This window comes from Capricornis sumatraensis, chromosome 2 (assembly GCF_032405125.1).
Source record: "Capricornis sumatraensis isolate serow.1 chromosome 2, serow.2, whole genome shotgun sequence".
Taxonomy (NCBI): Eukaryota; Metazoa; Chordata; class Mammalia; order Artiodactyla; family Bovidae; genus Capricornis; species Capricornis sumatraensis.
The window spans coordinates 21,246,198-21,270,923 of record NC_091070.1 but is presented as its reverse complement, the minus strand read 5'-3'; the positions used below and the strand labels follow the sequence as shown (position 1 = coordinate 21,270,923).

At 46.3% G+C, this 24,726-nt stretch overlaps 1 protein-coding gene across 3 annotated transcripts in view; it reads left to right on the top strand.

Annotated features, from left to right (window-relative positions):
• The window catches only part of SMOC1 (SPARC related modular calcium binding 1), a 145,412-nt gene that overhangs the window by 79,229 nt on the left and 41,457 nt on the right, over positions 1-24,726 (top strand). For all 3 annotated transcript variants that reach the window (XM_068963397.1, XM_068963398.1, XM_068963396.1), the window contains exons 4-5: positions 9,895-9,994; positions 12,071-12,118. In XM_068963397.1, the coding sequence (XP_068819498.1) occupies positions 9,895-9,994; positions 12,071-12,118 (148 nt within the window). The remainder of the gene's footprint in view (positions 1-9,894; positions 9,995-12,070; positions 12,119-24,726) is intronic.

Below are 24,726 nucleotides of genomic sequence, written 5' to 3'. Positions count from 1 at the left end.
ACATGGCAAGCAAGAAAGAGCCCCTACTCCTGAGGGTACCCTTGTCCCACCACTGGCCGGATCACCACAGCTCCACTCTGAACAAAGCTCCTACACAAAGGGACTTATTTTTTACTGGATATTTTAAAAACATAAAAAGTATTTGATATCTTCCCCCCTGAAGTGGAAGTAGAAGCGAACAAATGAGAGGTGCTGTGTTTGCTGTTTACAAAACCTGGCTCATTCTAGGCACCAAACAAGAGGGAAGAAGTCAAGAAAATAAAGTTCTTCCGAAACCCTGACACTAAGATTTCAAAAATATCTTTATGTGTGTGTTGGGGGGAATGTTCTTTACACTTTTTGGAAACTAACAAAATGTTCTTCATCATGTATTTGGAAAAGTGGGCCTAACCCTGGCAATTAGGTGACAATTTGTAAATATTGACCTTCCTCTTAAGTAGCAGAAGTTCACCTTGGGGTACAGTTGTAGAATCACAGAAGTTTTGGATCAAAAGGGACCTTAGAGATAATCTGGTTCATATTTTCCTTCCTCTCCCTGTCTCACCACGTCCAGGGTTCAGATTCTACTTATAATATCTCACCAGGCCATCATCTGTCTTCTGCTTGATTGCCACCAAAGACAGGAAACTTACTACCACCAATGGCAACATAATGCATTTTGGGCAAGTTTAATTGGAAAGTCCTTCTCTGGGTTGACCTGAGAGTTGTGATTTCCAATAGATGACCCCCATTCTATCTAAGGGACTTACTGAATCCACAGAAATCTCATTTTCCACAAAAAATCTGAAGACCAACACCATTATGTCCTGGTAAAGTCCTCTTTTACAGCCAAGAAATATTTCTTTTTGCCCTGGCAAAGATATTTAGTTATAGCACTCATTCCCATATCTTAGAGACTTATGTCTCTCTTTCCTCTTGGCTTATTTCCTCTGATTTCAGTTTGCAAGCCCTGCCACACACACCCCCTCCCCCGCCACCCCACCAACCCTGCCCTTATAGAATGTCCTTCCCCAAACTGGATACAGTGTTTCAGGTATGGTCAGAAAGAGCTTAGGAAAGAATGGTATTATCATCTCTTATTCTTAACTCTCTACTGCTTGACTAATATCATGTTGGCAGCCATGTTACACCATCAAGTTATAAAAAACATAATCAACAAGGACTCCCACATTTAGAAGAATTTGAAATTGAGGGGTTACCTTCCTTCCTTGCCTCTCCTCCATTAAATTCTGGAAGACCAGGTAAATACTCTAAAAGGAAACTCCCTCATTCCCCAGCAGACAGTCCTCCCTAGACTTGGCATTGAGCAGGAGACAGTGTCTACAGCCAGCAAGAACAGCAGTGCTTTGAAGCTACAAAGGACATCCTTTCTGCAAATGGGAAGGGGAAAAGGACAAAATCTGCTTGTGCTGAGTGCATTCTCTACATCCAACACTATTTTAGATGCTTTATGTATCTCGTCTCATTTTGTCTTCTCAATAACCTTCAAGGTATGCACCGTCAGTCTTGCTTCATAAATAGGCTTGGAGAGGGTAAGTGACTTTGTGAAAGTCACACAGAGATGGTATTTAAACCCAGGTCATTTTGAATCCAAAGCCATGTTTTTCCTTCTGCATCCTGTTGCTTCTCATCCAAACCTGACTAAAGATGAGGGGGAGATTTGTGGGATAACCTCTTCCAACTGAGGGAAAAACAGCTCATGCTAGCCAGACCAAAAGGATTACGCCATCTCTCCTGTCTACTCTCGCTTTTCTCACTGCAATCAAACTTTATTCCATGTGTAAAATCACCCAGAAGATTTAAGGCCACAATCGCTAGATTCCTGAATTAAAAGAACACATGTCATCAAGACAACTGGAACAGAAAAACTTTGGAAAGAAGTATTGTCCCATGGCCCCTTGCTCCCAAATTCCCACCTAGAAAAGTGCTTGTTTCTTGAGTATTTCATGATAAATGCTGGAAAGGATGGAGTGATGAAGTGTCTCTTAAAACGGTGGTGCTTGGAGCGTGGTCCCTGGACCAGCAGCAGCAGCAGCATCACCTGGGGACTTGTTAGAAATGCATATTCTCCAGCTGACCCTGTCCCTAATGAATCCAGAAACTGTGAGCAGGGCCTAGCAATTTGTTTTCATAAGCCCTCCGTATGAATCTTACTGTGCAATAAGAAATGTTCTCTTGCAGCTTCTGATGGAAAGAGGTTCTAGGGGGATAAGTGGCAACCTCAGATGGCCTGGAGACTCAGTCATTCAGCGAGGGTGCATGGCACCAATGGAAAAACATAATTTCCTACAAGAGATCCTATAGGGAATGCAGAAGAAAGGAAAATATGCCTGCTGAAAATACTGCACTGAAACTAAGTGGTTGGGTAGCTCTACAGCAAGATGTTTAACTTTGTGCATTAGTTTAATCCAAAAAACCTACTAACTGCTTTGGAACAACTGGCAGATTACAGAGAAAAATATGTTTCATAATCCCACTGCCAAGGAGAGTTAGAGAAATATCCACATGCCTTCTGCTTTTAGTTTAACTTTTTCCCACTGGGAAATGTTCCTGTACATGAGAGTAGTCATTTCGTTACAAGTTTGGTAGTTGCTACTAAGAATGCTGAATCAAGCCTGTCTTTTTGCATATGGTTCACATTTTTCTATTTTACAAAAGAAGCACAAAGAAAAGGGATGTGGGAGGGATGTAGCCACTGGGTTGAAGGTGCCTTGGAGGGGACCCCAGTTGTCAGTGAAGGTCTGAGGCAATTCAAGATGGATTTCTTAATAAATAGAACATGAGAAAGCATTACAGAAAAGGAGGTGGGGATTTGCCAGAGGGAAATTGTTTCAAGAAGAGTGAACTAAATGAAAGCCTGATACCTGGATAGTAAGAAAGTATGACTGGGAAAAAGAGAAATATGGCAAGACCCTGCACTTCATTATACTGCCTTTTTTTTTTTTTTTTTTTTAAAAAAAAAGGCATGTTTCAGAGAACACTAATACTGCCACGGAATGCTCCTGAACTGAACTTGGGTTCACGCTCCCTCACCTATGCACAGCAAAGCCAATTAACTGACACCAAGTTAAGGTGGAGGGACGTATAGCTTTTATCACAGGGCACCAAGCAAAGAGAACAGGCAGCTCATGCTCTGAAGACCTGAATTCCCTCATGACTTTCAGGGAAGGGTTTTGAAAAGCAGCATTTGGAGTGAAGGTTGCAGCTTGTGGACTTTCTTCTGATTGGTTGGTGGCGAGGTAATAGGGTGATGTTTCTGGAATCGTAATCATCAATGTCTGGTTCCATCCAGTCTAGGGTCTATACGCTGTGGTCAGCATGTAGTCATCATCATCCATCTATCTGCGTAGGTCTTAGTTCCTGCAAAACAACTCAAAGATGTGCATCAGACGATTATGTAGATTCCTTGAGGAGGAACTGGGGCTGGTTTTTAAAGTTTTATTTATTTTTAATTGAAGGGTAGTTGCTTTATAGTATTGTGTTGCTTTCTACGAAACCTCAACATGAATGAGCCACAGGTTTATCTATGTCCTCTCACACTTGGACATCGCCCCCACCTCTCCGCCATCTCACCTCTCTAGGTTCTTACTGAGCTGGAGCTGGGGCTCTGTTCTATTGAAGAATTACTGTTTAAGCTGTTACTACTTTTCTTACTTGACCGTTCTTCCTTTGTTTCTGCATGCTCTCACTTCCCTAGTTAGTAACTGCTTGAGTCTGCTCTTTGGAACTCAGGGAAGGCCTAGGAGACTAAAGCCTTTTTCTACAAACAAGGAATGGGCTTGGATACCTGAGAGGACCACACAGAGTCTTGTTCAGTTTCAACTCCACCTTTTCTTTGGTATTCCTCTACCCTCTGAGGGGAATACAAGCAGGACCAGAAAGGGGATAAAGTTTTGGATAGAGAGATTAATCATAAACTCAGGAGGTGAACTCAGTTTTAGGGGGATTTGGGTTCACTCCCTCAAAGTTAAGGGAAGTTCTGACAGTTAAAGAAGTTTAGGAATTGCTGCAAATGGTATCTTCCTCTTAGAGCTGAATTGTGAACAGATTTAAGGCTCTGATATGTCCTGCCATCAACAAATCTTTTTATTTTATTTGGCTCAATATTTCCAAAGTTATTTGGCAAGAGAACCCCTTCATCCCCAATAATTCCTGGCCACACCCCAAAGGGCACCAACTGTATCCATCGCTATAGCAAAGTGACAGATAGAAAGATGGAGGAACAGTAGCTTCACATTCCAGGAGAAGGGAAGAAAGTAGCCACACTTGGGGAGACTGTTCTCCTAGGGAAGCTGGTAGGAAAAACAGCAAAAGTCCAACAACAAATATGCTACTTTGAGATGTGAGGTCCAACCCTGTCCAAGGAGTCCCCCAAGAACAGCTAGAGGAAAGCAGGCTGGCCAGGGGGCACAGCAAAGGCCCCCATGTTGTCATCTGAGCCACTCCAGAAATGGCCTTCCACTCAAACTGGAGCAAAAGACTCTTGATTTGAATATTTATCCCACTTCCTCCCCTTCTCCCTCAAAAGGGTTCCATTTGCCAGAGAATTACAAAGCATAAAGATACCTGGTCAGTTCCCTTATACACCAGCCCTGAGACCCAGGCCTTTCTTGGTCTCCCTTCCAGGTCTGGGGGACTTCCGTCTGCCAGGATAGGTACTGGCCATCAAGCTATCTCTCTTGTCTCTGGGTCTTGGTTTCCCCATTTGTAAAGCATTTGGGTGAGACTAGTCACCTCTAAGATTTTTCTCCAGCTCTGTCAACTCTGAAATTTTGTGAGAGCTTGGAGTTTGGGATCTGAATTCCTGTGCTGTTATGAACTAGCTGTGATATTTGAACAAATAACCTCTGCTCCATGCACCTCTCCTATGAAGGATTTGCACACTGGGTGACCTTGGGGCCCAAATGAGATACTGTCTCAGTCATGGTGGTGTTTGGAAAATCATTGTAAAGACAGAAAGTGGTGTTTTTCATTTGGGGTGTGACATGTGAGTGCTCCTTGGCTCTACATATGGCCCGTCGTCTCCTTTGCTTTTCTCGTGGTTTCCTCCCTTTTGATGCCCCCATTGGTTTGTTTTGCTCTGTTAGCTGGTGTTTGCTCTGTTCTCTGCTCATCAGTTACTCAACTGCACTCATTGGCAGTGCTGGCCTCCCACATTTTCCCAGGTGTCTACAAGTTGAGCTAATGTTGAAGACTAACAAGCTTAAAATAATTTCAGATTTGTCTTCATTTGGACAGAGAGGTTGACCTGAAGTAAACCACTGGGCTGTTTTTGCAAAGGGCTTCTTGCCAAAAATATTTAAGTATATGAGTCAGAGATGAAATTTCCTACCTAAGAACACACTGCAGTCTAAGCAGAGAGTAACCTCACTTAGATTGATGTAAAAACACTTGTTGTCTTTTAAGGAAGACCCATCAGTTGACATTTTAACCTTCTCAAGGTTGTTCCAGAGTAGGGTAGGAAGAAATGCCATGGTTTGTATCTGTACCTTTGTGGCTGGAACAACCCTGAGATTTGAAAACTGCACTAGATGCTAAACACTAGAAATGGCCAGTTACCTTGTCAGTTCCTCTTGGCCCATGCTCTTCACATAGATTAAGTCTGAAAGTTCATGAATTGGAGGTTGATGTTTTGAGCAGGGGGAGATAAAACAAAGCTGTTGTTGTTCAGTTGCTCAGTTGTGTCTGACTCTTTGTGACCTCATGGACTGCAGCACACCAGGCTTTCTTGTCCTTTACTATCTCCTGGAGTTTGCTCAAACTCATGTCTGTTGAGTCGGTGATGCCATCCAACCATCTCATCCTCTGTCACCCCCTTCTCCTCTTGTTCTCAATCTTTCCCAGCAGCAGGGTCTTTTCCAATGAGTCTGCTCTTCAAACCAGGTGGCCAAAGTATTGCAGCTTCAGCTTCAGCATCAGTCCTTCCAATGAATATTCAGGACTGATTTCTTTTAGAATTGACTTATTTGATCTCTTTGCAGTCCAAGGGACTCTCTAGAGTCTTCTCCAACACCACAGTTCAAAAGTATCAATTCTTTGATGCTCAGCCTTCTTTATGGCCCAACTCTCACATCTGTGCATGACTACTGGAAAAATGATAGTTTTGACTATATAGACCTTTGTCAGCAAAGTGATGTCTCTGCTTTTTAATACACTGTCTATGTTTGCCATAGTTTTTCTACCAAGAAGCAAGCATCTTTTAATTTCATGGCTGCACTCACCATCTGAACAAGGAGGATTGCTTATTAGTTTTAAACAATAAAGTTTGCAAGGGAAGAAGGGAAACTAAGTAGGATTTAACATTTGGTCTGATTGCTTTTCTACAAGAAATGTTACTTCTCTCTTCTGAGAGTAATGAAACTATTTCTATATGAAAATAAACTTTCCCTTCTTTTACTCAAACTTTTTCACACTTTTTGCTGATTTCAAATTGCCCCTTCCCTTGGGGCTGGTTGGAATAGAATGTTCTTTAGTTTCCATCAGAGAATCTGGCTGTGTTTTTCTTTTGAGTGCAGATAGCTGGCTAAAAAAATAACACCATGATAATAAAAATAAATAGCTAAGTTTAACTGGGCACTTACCCTGTGAGCTAAGTGCTTTATTTACATTATCTAGTGTAATCCGCCCAGCAACTGAGTGAGGTAGGTATTATTATCTCCCTCTTTCTAAATGGTCATGGACAGTCTGAGGCTTGGTTTGACTACAGACCTTTTCAAGGCTGCAGAGGGTTGGAAAGCTCAGTGGTTAATTGGAAGTGGCGGAGCTGGTTAGTTAAGAAAGGCAGGCTACAGTCTGACTCTGTGACCACTGCTTTCTGTCTTCATATGACTTCTTTTTCTTCAAGAAGACATCTTGGAAACTTCCCAAGACAATTTTCAGACAGCCTCTAGGTGAAGAACTGTGGGTCCATTCACCTGGAGATCCTTCAGGAAAGGAAAGTGACCTTGCTGGGTGCTTCCTGCAGTGGTCTAGGTCCTCTGGGTCTGCTTTTGTTCACTGTTGTTCTTGCCTCTGCAGCACACCTGGGGCAGGTGTGCCCATAACTGTGGATTCCATGCCTCAGAGGGACATGGCAACAATCCCTCATTCAAGCTCAGCTGTAAAACTCTGAAGGACTTGGAAGCAGCCTTCAGCCTGTGGACTTTGTCGTCCGGAGTCTATTCCTTGGAGCCTGGTCTGAGGAAAATGCTGAGGGCCCTGGGGAGAAAGGGGGGCTGTGTTTGGGCCTGTGGGCCTGGCCTGGGGGCTGGGAGGCAGCCTCTGTATGTCCAAAGGGGCACAGCGGGTACTCTCAGGTAGCATGTGGCCCTGGGGACCCTCGGAGCCCCAAGGTCAGATTATATCCCCTGGAACAAAGCTTTAGGGTCTGTCTCTTCTTCAGGCACACGCTTCTGTCCCCAGCAGCCTCAGCTAGGACTCTGCAGGCCCAGAGGAGGGGCGCTCCATGTTGTCTAAGAGTTGGACTTGGGGGCTGGGTACCATCCTCAAGAAAGAGACGCTGGCCTTGGCCGTGAGAGCCAAGGAGCCCCAGGGTGAGTCAGCCTGGCCACTGGCCCCAGGAACAGACTTCCCCACAGAGGAAGAAGCAGCCAGTTAGGCCCCGTTAAAATGCTGCCCTTGGCGAAGAGCCGTCCCCTGTGGGCCGTGTTGAGTCTGCAGGGGTGGACTCCAAGTTTCCGGGAGTGCTCCCCACCAGAGTCTCCCGGGCTTCCCGGGGGTGTTTGTGCCCACGTTGGAGGCCAGCTGGCCAGGCTGTCTGACACAGCCAAAGGCAATCTTGCTGCAGCCACCCTGTATCCAGCCACCGGCCCAGGCCAGGCACTGGTCTCACACTTGCTGTTTTCCTGGCCAGTGCCCTCCAGGTTAGGTGCTAGGATCCCCGTTTTATAGATGGGGCTCAAAGACCTAAGTAACATAACTGCCAAATCCGTACGTAACTGGCTGGATCTAGGATTCAAATCCAGGTGTATCTGGCTTGCTTTCCATTCCACCCTTAGGCCTCCTCGGAAGGTAGCACTAACCTGCCAGAGGACACTGATCTTGAGTCAGCATCTGGGGTAGTAAGCGTGATGTTGGGATTCAGGGCTTGTCTCCATGGTTTAAAGCGGGAGTGAAACATGGTCCTTTGGTGAAGGCATTGAACACAGTTTCTCTGCAGGCATGGTACAGGTAAATGCCTCAATTATACGGTCATCATACTGGTAGGAGTGAGATGCCCTGCATCTCATTCTTAAATCCCAATTTCTGAGTGCAGGTCTGTAATGAAACAACTAGTTTTGGGGAAAACTGTGGTGTTTGGTATTGTCGCAAGAGCAGAAGTCTTTTCTGTCTTGCTGATAACTTATGGATTTTACAGAGGCTGTCTGCTCTGTCCTTTCCTTCTGTACCCTGTCCCTCACCTCTCAGTTCGTGTGCTGTTGCTGTCTATCCTCGATTCTGATAAGTCCTTGATCCCAAGAGGCACCTTTTGCCCACACTTAATGTCTGTGTGGTTGGCACACATCTTGTGATTGAGGTCTACATTTAATGTAGCAGGGCTGTTTAAATTGATGTTACATTTTTAGGATGGATTGAAACCAAGAATTCAGGAAATATGATAATGCATGCATTCTTTCAACTCATCAAATGCCTACAATAAATCTCAGGCATTGTGCTAGATGCTTGGAATATAGAAACAGCCAAGTTTCAGTCTCTTGCCTTTGGGAGGGCACAGTCTAATGGGGGAGATAGACTAGACAGATCATCAGGCTCGTTGTAATAGGGGGAATTAGGGGAGCCAGGCTGTGTGGAGGGTCAGAGGAAGGAGAGGGAGGACATAGGGAGCCTGACACCACTTTAAGGAGAAGGTATCCTGAATGAGGTGGGAAGACAAAGGCTTGGGTGTAGGCTGGAATGGGTTGAGGAATGGTATTCCAGAAAGATTGACTGGTTGAAGCAAACAGAGGTTCAGAATCATGAGACACTAGGATGTGTTTCTGAGCCTCGACAAGTTGCTTGTGGCTGGAATGGAGGATATGTGGAGATCTGGGGGTAAAATGGGGATATGAGGAGAGCGGGGGCCAGACCATGGGGATCCCTAAGCTTGTGCAAATCAGCCTCATCTCTATCCTGAGTCCGATGGCAAGTCTTTGAGGTATTTTAAGCAGGGGAGTGATGCCCAGGTTTGTGTAGAAAGTGGGTGGAAAAGGGATAGCGGGGTTCAGTGGAGGAGGTGAACAGAGTGACAACTATTGAAAGAGAAAGGAGAATCACCCCAAATGAAGGCCAAAGCCTCATTTTAATTTCCTGTTCCCATCAGCATGGACCTAAGCAAGGAGGCTTGAAGAAGGTCAAGCTGTGGTGCAGCAGGGCGCCTAGAACTAGCACCTGCAGGAGCAAGTGGCCTTATTCTTGCCTCAGCCCCATCATGTGTGGCCTTCTCTCAGGAAAGTCACATGATCAGTAGGCAAGCTGACTGTAGGAACAGGTGCTCGGAAAAGCTAGAAAAAGAAGAAAAGCCTTTCACTTGTCTCTGCCTGTTAAGGGATGTATCAACCTACAGCGATGACATTCCAACTTGTACTTGCCAAGTTAGTTCACCAGTCGGAACTTCTTACAAATAGATGGGACACGCATCGGACATTTCTGAGTGTGGTGTGAGAGATTAAGTGTTAAATGTCATAAGGAAACAGCGTGAAGCCCAAGATAAGTGGCTGCGGTTGCGCCTGAGAGTCACGCAGAAAGCACAGCGTTTTCTGGCCCATCGTCAAGGGACACACTGGGGGCGGGCTGCTGGAGTGAGCAGTGGAAGCAGCATTCCGCCTTGCCAGGGAGGGTTTGAAATGGATGGGAGGCCACTGTTGATGCTGCGACCCAAGACTGATGGTTCTTTTCTGCTCCCCACTTCCCGAACAGGTGCAGTGCCACACTTACACAGGGTACTGCTGGTGTGTCACCCCCGACGGGAAGCCCATCAGCGGCTCTTCTGTGCAGAATAAAACTCCTGTATGTTCAGGTACCGTAGGGAAGGGCGGGAAGAGAGAAAAGGGGTGGAGAGAGATGCCTTGGCCGGTCTCCTGCATCTGTGGGTGGACCTCTGAAAGACTGGTGGTGGTTATGAGTCCTCTTCCCCGTCAGGGAGGAGTCCGCCTGAACGTGCTTGCTCTGTTGGGAGCTGGGTGATAGGGTCAGTATATGTCTCTGGGTATGTATTTCTTTATTTTGAGTTTAGGTTTCTGGTTCAATGCTCTTTACCCAAGCACAGTCTATAAGTTTATAGCTTGGGTGCTCTTGGTTGCTAGGGACCCTAGGCACACTTTATTGAGACAGATTTCAAGAGTGCACAGGAATTTAGCATCAAAGGCTATGGTGAGCAATTAGTGATGTCTTTCATGGCTGCAGGAGAGGGGAGCGGTGGTCTGTGTTGCCATATGTTTGCCACCAGTGTAACATACAGTAATGGACAACATTCGTGGCAGGGGTCCTGAAATCTGGCTGTCATCAGCGGTGCCTGGGGAATTCAAAAAGAACCCAAATGTTGAGGCTTCTCCTTCAATATTTGGATCCAGCAGGTCTAGAGTGAGATTTGGAGTCTACATGCCTATGAAGCTCCTCAGGTGGTTCTGATGCTGAGACAAATTAGGGAACCACTCTTTCACAGAGACTCTCCTAGTAAGTCCATAGGAAAAATCAAATCTTTTCTATTTCCAACTTTATGGGCATAGAGAAATTTTGTTAGGTCAGTTTTGTGGGATTGTGTATTATGGATTTATAGAAGCCCCACGCTTCCATTCTGATGGTAAGGAAATTCAAGTCACTCCCTTAATTCACTGTGCAGCTCAGCCTATGTTAAAAAAAAGTCTGTCCCACCCACCAGCTGCTTCCTATTTCTCTGTAATCTGTGTATATGAGATTTTATGTATTTACGTATTTTTAATTTTTAAGTGCAAGCAAAGAATAAAACATTATTCTAACGCCTATGGGAAATTCCAAACTCCAGCAGTCCTGTCCTAACATTTTTCTTTTTCCCCTAAATTTATTCATTTTTTTTCGACCAGCCCTGCTATATAAGGGGAAGAGTGAGTGGAAAGGGCAGTAAGTATCTACATTAGGAAACCAAAATTTGCAGGCCTAAAAGGAAAGTTTACTTTATTTGTGGTTTACATGGAAACTGGAAACCTTAATTGGGGTTGGTGTGGGGAGGGGGAGGAATGAAACTTTCTTGCAAATGACCTGGAAAGTTTCATTTAAAGCAAACAACTGTGCTAGAAACAAGTCATGCAGGGTAATATAATTGAATTCGCACAAAACTCGTATATGGAGAAGGGGTCGGATGTGAACAGGGATGGATTTCTTCTCTTTTGTCGCGGGGACCTCCCCTGATGCCCTTCTATGCTTGAGCTGGCTGTGCCCTGTGTGTGGGGGGCAGGGCATTCCGGGGAAGGCAGGTGCAGCAGGGTCAGGACTGTCAGATCGGGGCGCAGGGCACCCGAGTACAAGCAGGGCACCGCGTTTGGCCAAACGCACCCACTACCCACCCTCCTTGAGGATCGGGCTGCATCTAGAAAATTGTTTCCATGCCTCAGACTATTTTGGCCCATTCAGTACAATTGGGCCAACAATTTTCTACTTAATGCAGATGGAAAATCACCGATTTCCTGCCCTTACCGGCAAGGGATGTCAATCACTGCATTTGCAGTGAGAGGGATTTTCTTTGCCATCGGCCCTACTGACTGAATGTGGCTCAGAACGTGGAACTGGTGGGAAGTGGAGGCGAGGGGGCAGTGAGTGGAATGTTCAACAAAGGAGTTATGTGGATGTGGAATTTTGTAAAAATCTGCTCGAGACTATTGCCAGGGAGCCTGGAAATCATGGTTCATCTCAACAGTGCTGTGATACCAGTGACATTGATGTTAAACAAACCCCACTCACATGTATGTATGTACTCACTTTGTATATAATGTTCCTAGTTGTGTATACAGTATCTATATACATAACCATATGCTCCTAACAGCAGGCTTTACCAACTCTGAAAGAAACCAACCGCGATGCATTCTGAACGTCTGTGTTTTTGTTTCCCCTTTCACCCAAGGTTCGGTCACCGATAAGCCTGCGAGCCAGGGTAACTCAGGAAGGAAAGGTGAGTGGAGTTTCATGCTTTATCTAAATGTTTGCTTCTAAAGCCCGTCCAAGCAGGCGTTCTTAGACAAGATGGAAGGAGCCTGGGGTGAAAGCTAAAAGTGCCCTGCAGAGAGTCTGCATTCTTATTCTGTTCCCTCCCAGAAGCCCCGGAGGTAAGTAAAGCTCATCACCTCCCAGAATTTCTGAGAGAGATGAGCAGTGCACGTGGCAGGCGAGGACCCTGAGACCCTTGGTTCCTGGGAAGTTCAGTCAATCAACTACCGGTAACCACTGGTGTTAACCAGAAGCGCACAGTGAAGGCGGGCATGCCCAAGCCTACCCAGACTCTTCTATTTTGGAAACTCATCTGAGCATAATTTTTCCTCTCTGATTCTCCTTGATAATTGTTCTGGCACATCCAGGGTCTCTTCACTAAGACTGCGATGCTCCATGGGCATGTGACCTGGGCAGCTGTGGTCTCAAAATTCTTGTTATTTTGCCCTTGAACTGGGGTTTTGTCAGCACAGTGCAATGGGACAACGAAGCATACATGTAGGCAGTAGAGACACGTGTACTGTGCGTGTTCACTGTGGCTGCACTGACAGATAGCTTTTGTGATGAGGGCTACGGGTCTTCCATAACCTGCTTAGAATTTTCATTTTTCTTTACCTAGAAAGCAAGAACGTATTTGTTACTCAGTCATTGTCTGATTTTTGCCCCCCTCACCATGGAATGTAGCCCGCCTGACTCCTCTGTTCATGGGATTTCCCAGGCAAGAATACTGGAGTGGGTTGCCATTTCCTTCTCCAAGGGATCTTCCCAAGCCAGGGATTGAACCTGGGTCTCCTGCATTGCGGGCAGATTCTTTACTGTCTGAGCCACTAGGGAAGCCTTTCTTTACCTAGAACAATGACAGATAGCAAGTTGAAAAACACCATGACAAATCAAGAGAGAGACCATGGAGGAGAGGATCAGACTTAATATTTTAGTGTCTTTCGTGGCCCCCTTTCTCTGGCTTTTTGAAGAAAAGGCTTTTTCACTCTGCACTGGGCCCTACAAATTGTGCAGTTGGCCTTGATGAGGGCATTTGTCTGAGTGCTGGTTAGTGGACTAGCCGACATGAGGAATGGGCCCCTGGGATGTGCTGACCATACTTTCCAGTATGGAAGATGCTAAGATTCGCCACTTCTTACCTCCAGAACAGCATACACACAGACAGCTGGTGGTTGCATGGAAAACAGGTTTCAATTTTATTGCCCATGCAAGCACTCCAGAAGCCTCATTTTGGGGTCTCAGGTAAAACCCAGGTGGGAGATCTCAGCTGAATTTGAGCCCTCCTACTTGACTCTGAGCCTTGGGAACTTCATGCTCATAAGAGCTATATGGAGAGTTGGGCCTGCAAGGATCAGAGTGGGGCAAGCAGGCTTATCCTACACTGCAGTCACAGAGAGACCAAGGTGAGGCCCTGGCCCTTGCCCCAGATGCTATTTCTGTGGGGACCCAAAGAGGAGGCAGAGTCCCCCTGCTTGAATGGAGGAGGTGAGAGTCTGGAGAACCTGCTCTCCCTGCATGCAGGTGCTCCAAGAAGATATGGGAGTAGAGCTTGGTGATATCACCTCCTTCTAGAAACCATGGGCCAAAGGACCCAATGGGCTGCTTCCCTACCAGCGAACAGGAATGAGTAAGTGGGCAAAAAGAAAGTACTTTGCAGCGCCAGGAAGACAGCCTTGAATGTTGGTGGTTCCCTTCTAGGAGGGAGGGCAGGAGAGGGGATAAACATTTCTTTCTGCAAAGATCTGAAATCATCAACACTGTGAGTGGCATGTCTGTCTGTAATTGATTTGGGTTGGAAAAGGGAACCGCCTTCAGTTTTGCTTGTTGCCACTGAAGTCTTCAGGAGCATAAGCTTTAATCCTGGGCATGAGGTCCTGGTGGTAGGAAAAAGAAAGAGCAGCCATGCAGAACAGACCACCCAGACTTTCCCCACGGAGTGCATGATGCTGGGTGAAGCACCTGCCCCAAAAAAGGCCAACCAGAGGATCTGGCTTTTAAACTGCACAGAGAGATATTTCCCAGGTTGTCTTGTATGTTGTGAATGACAATAGGAATCAGACCCGTGCTCACAACAGGCTCTTGCTGATCCAGGTGGGAGAAGGCAGGGGAATCTGATTCCTCCAGGGAGGGGGGTGGATAGAGTGTGAAGCCTCAAGTTCCTACCTCTTCACTCCCTTATCCTGGTGGGTTCCTCCATTCCAGATTGTGGTGTAGGGGCTTCCTCTTTGGTGCAAAGGCCTGGCAGGGGGGTGGGGAAGATGCTAGGGTTCACTTGCCCCCTGGAGACTTGACTTCTGCCCAATGGCCTCTCTTTCCTTCTACTTTGGAGGGTTCCCAGAGGTGCTGCAGTCTGTGGGGTCGCAAAGAGTCGGACACAACTGAACAACAGCAGAGGTGTTGAATCTCTTCTCTTTGTTTGCCACGGGCAGGGCAGTGAAAAGCCACCTGTAGGAAGGCCCACCTGAAGCCACACCTGTCCAGGAAGCTGGGGTTTGAATGGGGACAGAGTGCGAGAGGGCATTGGTAATATCCTGTGTCGGCCCCGCTGAGGTGCCTCTTCAGCTGCCACTTAAGAATGGAATGTGCTCCGGAGGGCAGCAGGTGGGAAGACACAAAGGGCCCTTGTCTGAGCTCGTGCCCACATGGGGGGTCTCCCAGAAGGCATCTCCCGAGAGCCGCAACTCCAGAGACCTGCCCAGAGAGATGCTCGGCCCAGAGGACTTCCAGAAAGGAGGCGAGGCTGGGGGTCTGGGTGCATGTATGTGTAGGGGCTGGGGTGGGGGATGGGAGCAGGGGAGGAGCACACCCAGCTCTTTCTTTCCCCACCCTTCTGCCTTTTTGAACATGCTCCATGGACGGGACTTGGAGGGATCGGTTCTCTCCGCCTGGGAGGAATGAAAAGGCGTATTGTGCGAGGGAGAGTCTGGTTGCCGGCCAGGAATCAGTCCTCTGAAGGCGAGGAGGAGAAAGGCAGAGTGGGAGGAGGCTGGGGGAGGAGGCCCGGGGAGATAGCAGGAGGCAGGAGAGAGGGAGAGAGGCCAGGCGGTAGCAGGTCACAGGCGTCTGGCCAGCAAGCAGGTCTGGGTCGCTCCTGCTCCTGGGTCCACAGGTGTGGGGCCCGAGGGGAGAAGTGGGGGGAAGGAGGCCCGGTTATCTTACCCAGATGCACGTGCTGCAGGAGAGGAGGAGGGTCAGAACTTCAGACTGTTTACTTAATCCCCTGGAATGTCTTCACCGTGCTCTGTTCTTTGGGCCCCTTGTGTTTCCCCGGACTCCTTTATGGGCACATGTGTGGTAATTAACACATGCGGGGGAGGTCCCGGGCCATGTGTTTGAGTTTCAAATATCCATTGATCTGGGGCACTCCCATCCTGCAGCCGTCCCTTCTCTGATGGTCCTCGCCCTCCGAGAGAGATGGAAGGGGTATGTGTGCGTTTTGGGGGGGCGGGGGGCACACGTGCATCCACATATGTTTTATTGATGCTACAGAGGAATATCAGAAGAGAGGAAAGGACCCCCCAGAAACCCCTGAGTTCTGACCATCTGCTGCTAAAACAGTTGAAAGCTGCAGAAATTGAGAGGAAGGAATTTGGGGTTTCCATTGAAGTAGAAAAGTGACTAGGAAGCAAAATGCGATTTAGAAGTGATGATTTTACCCTGAGCAGCTTCTCCTGGCCCACCAAGGCTTGTGGATTTTCCCGAGGTGCCTCTTTCAGGGGTCTAGATGCTAACAAATGTGGGTGATTTGAGTTTCCAGGATAACCTAACACAGAGTCAAGGACTGGTCCTAGGCTTCATTGCTTATGAAGTGCAGTAAGGACATTCTCAGCTTCCGGTGTGGTGTTGGTGGGGCAGGTGAAGAATGAGAGAACAGTGGGAGAGGGCTTGGACAATGATTTCTGGCAGTTTCCGGGAACTTTTTCTCTGGCGTGCCTAGGATACGTGGCCAGTGAAAATTTAGGGTCATCGGGAGTTTTCTGCAGTTTGCTTTCTTACTTTTATGAGCTCTGGGAGTGAGCAGTGTAAGGAAAGTGAGAGAAGAATAAAAACATTTAGAAAACTGCTCTCTTTTCTGCACGTGCTCCTGTATTTGTCAAGCCAGCCTTGGAGAGAAGCGGAACTTCCAACATTCAGCTCCTGGAGACTTCTTTTATTGCGCCCCCAAGCCCCGCCCCTCCGCTGACGGCTCCGTAGCCTGTGCTGCTAACGCAGAATGGGTTGCAGTTATTTTTTCCAAGTCCGTCTCTGGGCCTCGGTTTTGAGGATCTCTCCTGGTGTTTGGTCTACACGTTGATGCCAGCTTGGAGACCTTTGTCATGCAAACGGTGGAGCCATCAGCACTCCCTCTCAGGGCCTAGGGATGTGCTTAGGGCAGGGATGATGGATGGCAGGTCTCCGAGATGAAGGGGCTCGTGTGGTCTCTAGCCTCTGCCCTCACGGGGGCTAAGTACAACTGAAGGGGTTTCCTTGCATTGCCTCCAACCTGGTGGAGGTGTGCAGAGCCAGCCGTCTCAGAGCATCCTATACCCAGAATGTCGCCCGTTCACGTGTCTTTCACCTCTTCCCAGCTACCTCTTTTTTCTCTTCTCTCAGCCCAGAGAGGGCAGCTAGATTCACGGTGATCTGTCAGCCTTGCCACGAGATGGCTTAAGTCTGATTATCTTCCGGCCTGGGCTGGATTTGAATGGAGATGTGCAAGTGATGACCTCTATGTGTTGACCTCGGATTTCCCTGTGGAGAACCATTCCTTCTGATGCATGCCTGCTACAAACTGCACCTAAGTAGCTCCAGGCCCATGAGATGTAGCTCTTTTCTTCTCTGCGTGCGGGTCGCTGTCTGGTGTCCGAGCCACCGTGACTAAGCCTGGCATATCAGTATATCAGCTTCAAAGAGATCAGCTGCAGAAGGGGTGTGCACGAGTGTGCTTGAGTGTTCACGTGTGCCCCTCATCTCCCACTACCCAAGTTCATTACTCCCCCAGCAGGGAGTAACTCCATCTACTCAGCTGCCCGGCCTCCATCTCAGCCCCTATTGTGGGGTCTCCAGAAGAAAGTTTACGAATGGAGGATACCTGATTTCTGAGGAGTGGAGAGGAAACAGGGTTTGTGATCTGGATTCTAACGAGTCCCCTGGTGTTGTTAGTGACCGCTGGTGTTTTATCCTTGGCTGTTTTATTCTTTCATTCAACAAATATTCATTGAGCCTTCAGTGCCAGCTTTGTTACAGTCCCTGAGGACCCAGTGGCAGGTGAAATATAAGAGCCCTCAGCTCATGGAGCTCACACTCTATGCTCTTAGCCTCTTCTTGTCGAAGGCATCGTCATGGAGGGGAAGCCTCCCAGAGGAACACAGACTTCTAGATGCTGGGATACTGGCAAGCAGGGGAGGGATGGCAGGTGGCTCCTCCAAATGCCCTGGCCAGCAGCTCTCAGGATCAGAGCCTCTAAGGAAAGGCCCTTGGAGGAGGCTGCCTGGGATGAGCATGGTGCACTGGCAAGTTCTTGATTCTTCTGCCTGGTACCTTTGTGGGGCTCCTGAAGTCTAGGGGACGCTCTGACCTTGTCTGACCACTGAGGACATGTTCTTTGGCTGAATAAGTTCAGTTCCAAGTGTGGCCCAGCAAGCTGGAGGGAGGCAGGGATATCAGCCTGTGGGTGGACAGGCCTTGGGGCCACATCTGAACCACTCCTCCAGCCCTAAGCGCCACGTAGCTCCTGTGGTCAAGGCCAAGGAGTTGTCACTCTCCGGTCCTGTTGTACCTGTTGAAGGAAAGCCATGAGGTTCAAGGGCTGCTTATTCTAAAAATTTATGTGGAAAGGCAATGGTGGTGTTGTTGTTTAATCCTCAAGTTGGGTCCGACTCTTCCCGACCCCACGGGCTGCAGCACGCCAGGCTTCCCTGTCCTTTACTGTCTCCCAGAGAAGGCAATGGTACTAGAGTAGCTGAAACAATTTTTAAAAAGAAAGTAAGAGGAATCACTGTATGTGATTTTTTTTTTAACCAAGAGATCTTTAATATTTTACTCCCTTCATGACCCTTTATGAATTTTCAATCCATGCTTTGCTTTGGTCATCTAAACAAATGTGGTGACTCCATATTTTTAAATGTCTATTTTATTCTATTTTTATTTATTTTTGACTTAGTTTTCTAAGAGTAGTTTTAGGTTCACAGCAGAATTAAGAGGAAGGTCCTGAAATTTTCTATATGCCCCCTGTCCCCACAAATGTGTCACCTTCTCCACCATCAACACCCCCCCCTCCCAGAGTGGGTACCTTTGTTACAACTGGTGAACCTAAATTGACACACCATGAACACCCAAAGTTCACAGTTTATATTAGGATTCACCCTTGGTGTCGTATACTCTGTGGGAATAGACACATGAGTAGTGGTATCCACCATTATAGTATCATACGGAGTATTTTCACTGTCTGTTGACCTAAGGATCAACAGAACAGAACAGAGAACCCAGAAATAGACCTACACAAGCTCGGCAAACTGATTTTTGAAATGTACAAAAGGAATTCAGCGGAGTAAAGATAGTCCTTTCAAAAATGGTGCTGTAGCAATCGGGCACCCAATAGACAAAAACAAAAACAGCTTCCCAAGACCTTCAGCCTAAACCTCACACCTCATACGAAAATTAACTCAAAATGGATCTTGGACTTCAATTTAAAATCTAAAGCTATTAAAACTTTTATAAGAAAACATAGGAGAAAATTTTTAGACCTGATAGGTAGGTGAACCTTGAGCTTTAGTGTTGTAGAATACCAAACATGTGATTCAAAAAATTTTTTAATTGATAAATTGGACTTAACCAAAATTGAAAACTTGCTTTCAAAGTATCTCGTTAAGGAAATTAAAAACTACAGACTTGGAGAAAATACTTACAAACCACCTATCTGACAGAGGACATATGAACATATAAAGAATACTTAAAGACTTAACAGTTGAAAAACAATTTAATTTAAAAATGGAAAAAATACATGAATAAGCTTTTCACCTAAACACATATGCAGAGGGCAAATAAACACACAAAAAGACGTTCAACGTCATTAGCTATAAAAAGTGCAAATTAACCAACAAGGACCTACTGCATAGCACAGGAAACTAGACTCAGTATTATGTAATAACCTATAAGGGAAAAGAATCTGAGAAAGAATATGCATATATATATGCATAACTGAATTGCTGTGCTGTACACCCAAAGCTTACATGATATTGTAAATCAGCTATACTTTGATCAAAAATTTTAAAGTGCAAATTAAGAACACGGTAAGAAATCACTACACACCTATTAGGAGAGCTAAAATAGTGACAATACCAAATGTTGCTGCAGAGGAACTGGATCTTTCATAAATTGTTGATAAGAATGTGAAATGATACAGCTGCTCTGGAAGTTTCCTAAAAAAGTAAACAACAAAACATATGCTTACCATATAATCTAGTGATTGCACTCCTGATTATTTATGCCAGAGAAATGAAAACTTATGTCCACACAAAAACCTGTACACAAGTCATCACAGCAGCTTTATCTGTAATAGCCAAGGGTAAAAACAACCCAAACGCCCTTCAGTGGGGGAAACAAACTGAGGTGCATCCACACCATGAAATACTACTCAGTAACGTAAAGGAGCACACTGCTGACACACGCGGCAACAGCTGGATGGATTTCAAGGGCATTATGCAGAGTGAAAAAGTCCAGCCTCCAGAGATCGTCTCCTGCGTGATGCCATTTATATAACATTCTGAAAATGACAAAATTATAGAGATGGAGAAAGCGTTAGTGGTTACCAGGGGTGAAAGATGAGGTGGCGAAGGGGAAGTGTGATTATAAAAGGGTAGCGCATGGCATATCTTTGTAGTGATGGGCTAGTTCTATATTTTGATCGTGGCGGTGGTTGCGTGAATCTGCACATGGATAAAGTCACATAGAGCTACACGCCGCCCACCCAACCAGACACCCAGCAACAAGCACATGCAAAACTGGTGGGATGTGAATAAGGTCCCTGGATTATACCAATATCAATTTCCTGATTTCAGTATTATACTATTATGATGTTATCTATATAATTATGTTAACTGTAAAGATGCTTGCTACATTGGAGGAAACTGGGTGGAGGGTTCATGAGGCCTCTCTGTTTGCAATTACCTGTTGCAAAGTCATTTCTAGCCCAGTTTCTGTGTGAACCCAGCTCTGAGCCAGCTCTGCTGCTGCCAGTGCCACGGATGCCCTACACCCCACCCCTCTCACCACCCTCTTCTTCCATCTCTGGTTTACCCTTTTCGCCAGCCCTTTGTTTCTGTTCTAACTCAAGAAAATGTGGAGCTTGATGATGTGGGGAACTGCTTTCAAAAAGACAGTTTTAAGCTTGTTTTCACTTGTATTGGGAAGGAGGGTACATGTGGGTGGTCAGATGTAGAGCACTGATCTCTCACTCTGGAAAGGACCTGAAGTACTCAGATAACTTCTGTTCTCAATGGTCAGAATCAGGACAGCTCAGAGTACATTTCTGAGCCTTGTTGGTCATGGGACCTCAGGAAATGTTGAGGTTAACTAACAACTCCATCCTCCCCCTGGTATGATTCGGGCCAGGTTCTTAAGGGACATTTCTGTAAACAGACACTGTTGTCGCCCTGTGATGCCTGGAATAAGTCATCTTGACTTTCATACTGGGTCTGAGTCACATGCTGAGGGGGATGATGGCACTGGAATAAATGTAGTCCCTTCAATAGCAAGAACCTTCCAACACTTCTACGGGGCTGAAGTTTATCTCCATGTCTTGCAGCCTGAATGAATCCAAGAGGGAGGGTGACCAGTGATGGACCAGGGTTTGGGCAGAACCCAAGAATCGAAGCAGACTTGGGATCATTGAGAAACTTTCTCAATCTCGGGCTGGGGGTGGTGGTTTCTTTTTCTCTCATTCTCCAAGGCTCCTCAGTCTCAAGACCCCAAGAGATGCCATTAATACAGATTCCTCCTCTGGCCCCTTTGACACATTTGCTTTTGAAGGACCTGGAAGAGAAAGCTCTTTGTAAGTGGTCAGAATAAACTCATTGTACACCCAAACAATTAACTCCTCAATGGACTTGCCAGCCCCTTGAAAGGCCCGGCCCTGCCTCCTTGGACCTCTTGGGCTCTATTCAGTCTCTTAAGCACACCAATGTTTTGGGGGTTTTGTTTTGTTTTGTTTGTTATTCTGAAAAGTCTTTCCTTGAGAATAGTCAGAGCGGGTCAACATTGTCCTCAGTGCGGCATTTAGCTCCAACTCGCCAGCGAATGTCAATCAGGAGTCAAAAAGCCAAACAGAGGAGGCTTTGAACAGTGTCATTGGGGGTCGAAGTGACTTCCAGCTGTCTGTGCGTGGGCCAGGCCTTCTTGCAGGGCAGGGAATTGTGGTGTCACACAAACCCACTGTCTGGATGGGCTTACAGGGCCCATGCTGGGGGCTGCGGCTCTCTGGGGCTGAACCTGCGAGGGGAGGTGTGGTTGGGGGGCTGGGGAATTTTGGGGAGGCCAGATGCCTGCTCCGGGCCTGAGCAGTTGCCAGCACCGCTTGCTCACTGCCTCTGGGGTCTTGAACAAATCACTTCCTTGCGCTGAAGCTCAATCTCTTTTCACCTGGCTGGTGACTTCCTGTGCCCTGGCCAGTGGCAAGAATAGATGAAGAAAGCAACCTGCTAGGAACTCTGAGTGTTACAAAATGTGGTAACACGTACTATTCTTGATCTTGACATCATCCTTGAGAAATTTTCTCAAGTTTGACTTATTTTGTTTCAGCTGTTGTTGTTCAGCTGCTCAGTTGTGTCTGACTCTGCAACCCCCCATGGACTGCGGCACCCTGGGCTCCCCTGTCCTTCCCTGTCTCCGGGAGTTTGCTCAGATTTGTGTCGATTGAGTCGGTGATGCCATCTAATCCTCTGTTCCTCTGGTGCCCCCTGCTCCTTTGGCCTTCAGTCTTTCCCAGCATCAAGGTCTTTTCCAACGAGTCGGCTCTTCACAACATCCTAAGTCAGCCTTAGGATTTCTGTATTTCTGTGCCCAATCTCAGGGCTACATCATTTGGAATAATGAGTGTTATGTTTCTATCTACATATGTCCATGGGATTCTTCAGGCAAGAATACTGGAGTGGGTTGCCATGCCCTCCTCCAGGGGACCTTCCCGACCCAGGGTTCAAACCCGTGTCTCTTATGTCTCCTTCATTGGCAGGCGGGTTCTCTACCTCTAGGGCCACCTGTAAACCCCTATTTTTCTTTAATGTTTCCAAATTTACCTTTTCTCCCTGTAAGAGAAATGATCATCTTTGAACTGTTTTGTTTTTTTTTTCCAATATTCTATCTTCTTCTCCATCAGGAAGAGTATTATGGCATCAAAGAAAACTAAAGTCTTACTATTGCAGGTCTGTAAGAATCACCAAGCGTGAACATACACACACATGAAATCATCATGTGCCTATGTGTAAACTGAAATTCAGACGTATTTTTCTTTAAGCTCTATGGAAGAGTCTCCCACCAAATTAAGGATCGCTCAGATAATCTAGCTACTGCCTCCTGATGGTGTATCTGAGATGTCTTTGGTGCTCTGTCCCTCTTTTGCTTTAAAATCTTTATTAAGGTATAATTACACACCATAAAATTTACCCACTGTAAATGTACAATTCAGTGAATTTAGTACATCTGTAGAGAAGTACAGCTATTACCAGAGAACATTTCCATCACTTCCCGAAGAAACCTTGTACCTATTTATAGTTATATTGACCCTCTCCTCCAGGCAACCATGTATCTGCTTTCTATCTCTATAGAGTTACCGTTACTAGGCATTTTATATAATGGGCTCATACCATATGTAGTATTTGTGCATGGCTTCTTTTACATAGTGTAATATTTTTGAAGTTCAACTATATTATTACATGTATCAGTAATTCATTCCTTTTAATTGCTAAATAATACTCCATTGTATGAATGTATCACCATTTGGTTACCTCTTCACCAGCAGAAGGACATCTGGATTATTTCCAGTTTGAGGCTATTAATGAATAATGCTGCTATGAATATGTGTGTATATGTCTTTGGGCAGATATGTCTTTATTTTTCTTGGATAGAGTCCCAGGAGTAAAATTTCAAGATTGATTGGTAAGTTTATGTTTAATTTTTAAAGAAATTGTCAGACTCTTTTCCAATGTAGTGACCCAACTTTACATTCCCATGAAGAGTGAATGAGGATTTGAGCTCCTCTGTATCCTTGTCACTTAAGAGTGTCTTTAAAAAAATCTTTAGCCATTCTAGTAGGTACATGGTGGTATCTCATCATGGTTTTAATTTGTGGTTTCCTAACAGTTAATGCTATTGAACATCTTTCTGCATATTTATTAGCTGTCCGTGCATCTTGGAAATGTCTATTGAAATATTTTACCCATTTTGAAATCAGGCTGTTTGTCTTCTTATTGGGTTGTAAGGTTTACTTGATTTTTTGTTGTAAAAACTGTCAAATTTTCATGCTGCAAATCCAATTTTAAAAGTAAGCAGTTGGATAAGATGATTTAACGCTTGATGATTTAATGCCTTCTTTAAGAGGCCTGTAGAGTCTTTTATAGCCACAGTGTCCTGAGGCTAGGATGCAGTCATTCTTCACTTTTAGAAGAGGATATCACTGCCCAGAGAAGAAAAGCGAGGGGTTCAGGTTATCCAACTTAGGGGATGTCAAGCCGGGGTCTGCACAGTGACCCCACTGGAAGCTGGGAGGCCAGGGGTACACGTAGAAACTTTTCTCTCTCCCCAGGGCCCAGTGTAGGGCCCAGTGTGGGGCCCAGTGTCGCCCCAGGGCTTGCCAGGAAGCAGGCTTGATGTGGACCTTGGACCCAGGCCTTGGACCTATGTTTGGGAGAAGGGTGCGCTTGTTTGCTGGGTTGGACGCCAGGTGCCCAGGTGCCCGGAGATGATGGTCAGAGGGTCCTGTTGGCTTTGGCTTGGCTCCCCATCCTCGGGGCATGCTGGATGTCACAGGTGGTTCTCCTGGCAGCAGGGCACTTGTCTTTTCTCACTTCATAAAGATTTCCAACTAAGGCCTCCATGGTGGCAGTGCAGCTGTATGTCTTCACCCTCGGTGACCCTACCCTGCAGGAAGATTCGCTCCCTACACGTGGCTTCACGCTCTGTGGGCTTCTGAACCTGCATCTGGGCAATCGTGGAGGTCCTTGACTTCCCCGGGGCGGGGGGAATCTGGAAACCCTCCTTCCTCTCCTTGAGCAGCAGACTTCTTTGCTGATTGCTGGACCAGATGGGCCGTCCTAGCTACTCCTGTCAGTGATGGGAGAAATAAACAGAGTATTTTCTGTCTTCTTGCTCCAGAGAGAGAGAGATACAGCTCTTGGAGTATGGGATGATTTTAATTGAATACCAAGATATCACATAAGCCATTTTGCACTTGGCTTGTCACCATTGTCCCTGTGAGAATGTTTGATTTCTCACTTTCCCTTTGTTACCTTTAAGACTTCTGAAAGGAAGCCACCCTGTGTGGAGGGGCTGAGCACACTGTGCTGGGCTATTTAGACTGTGAACCCTGCATCCGGCAGGAGC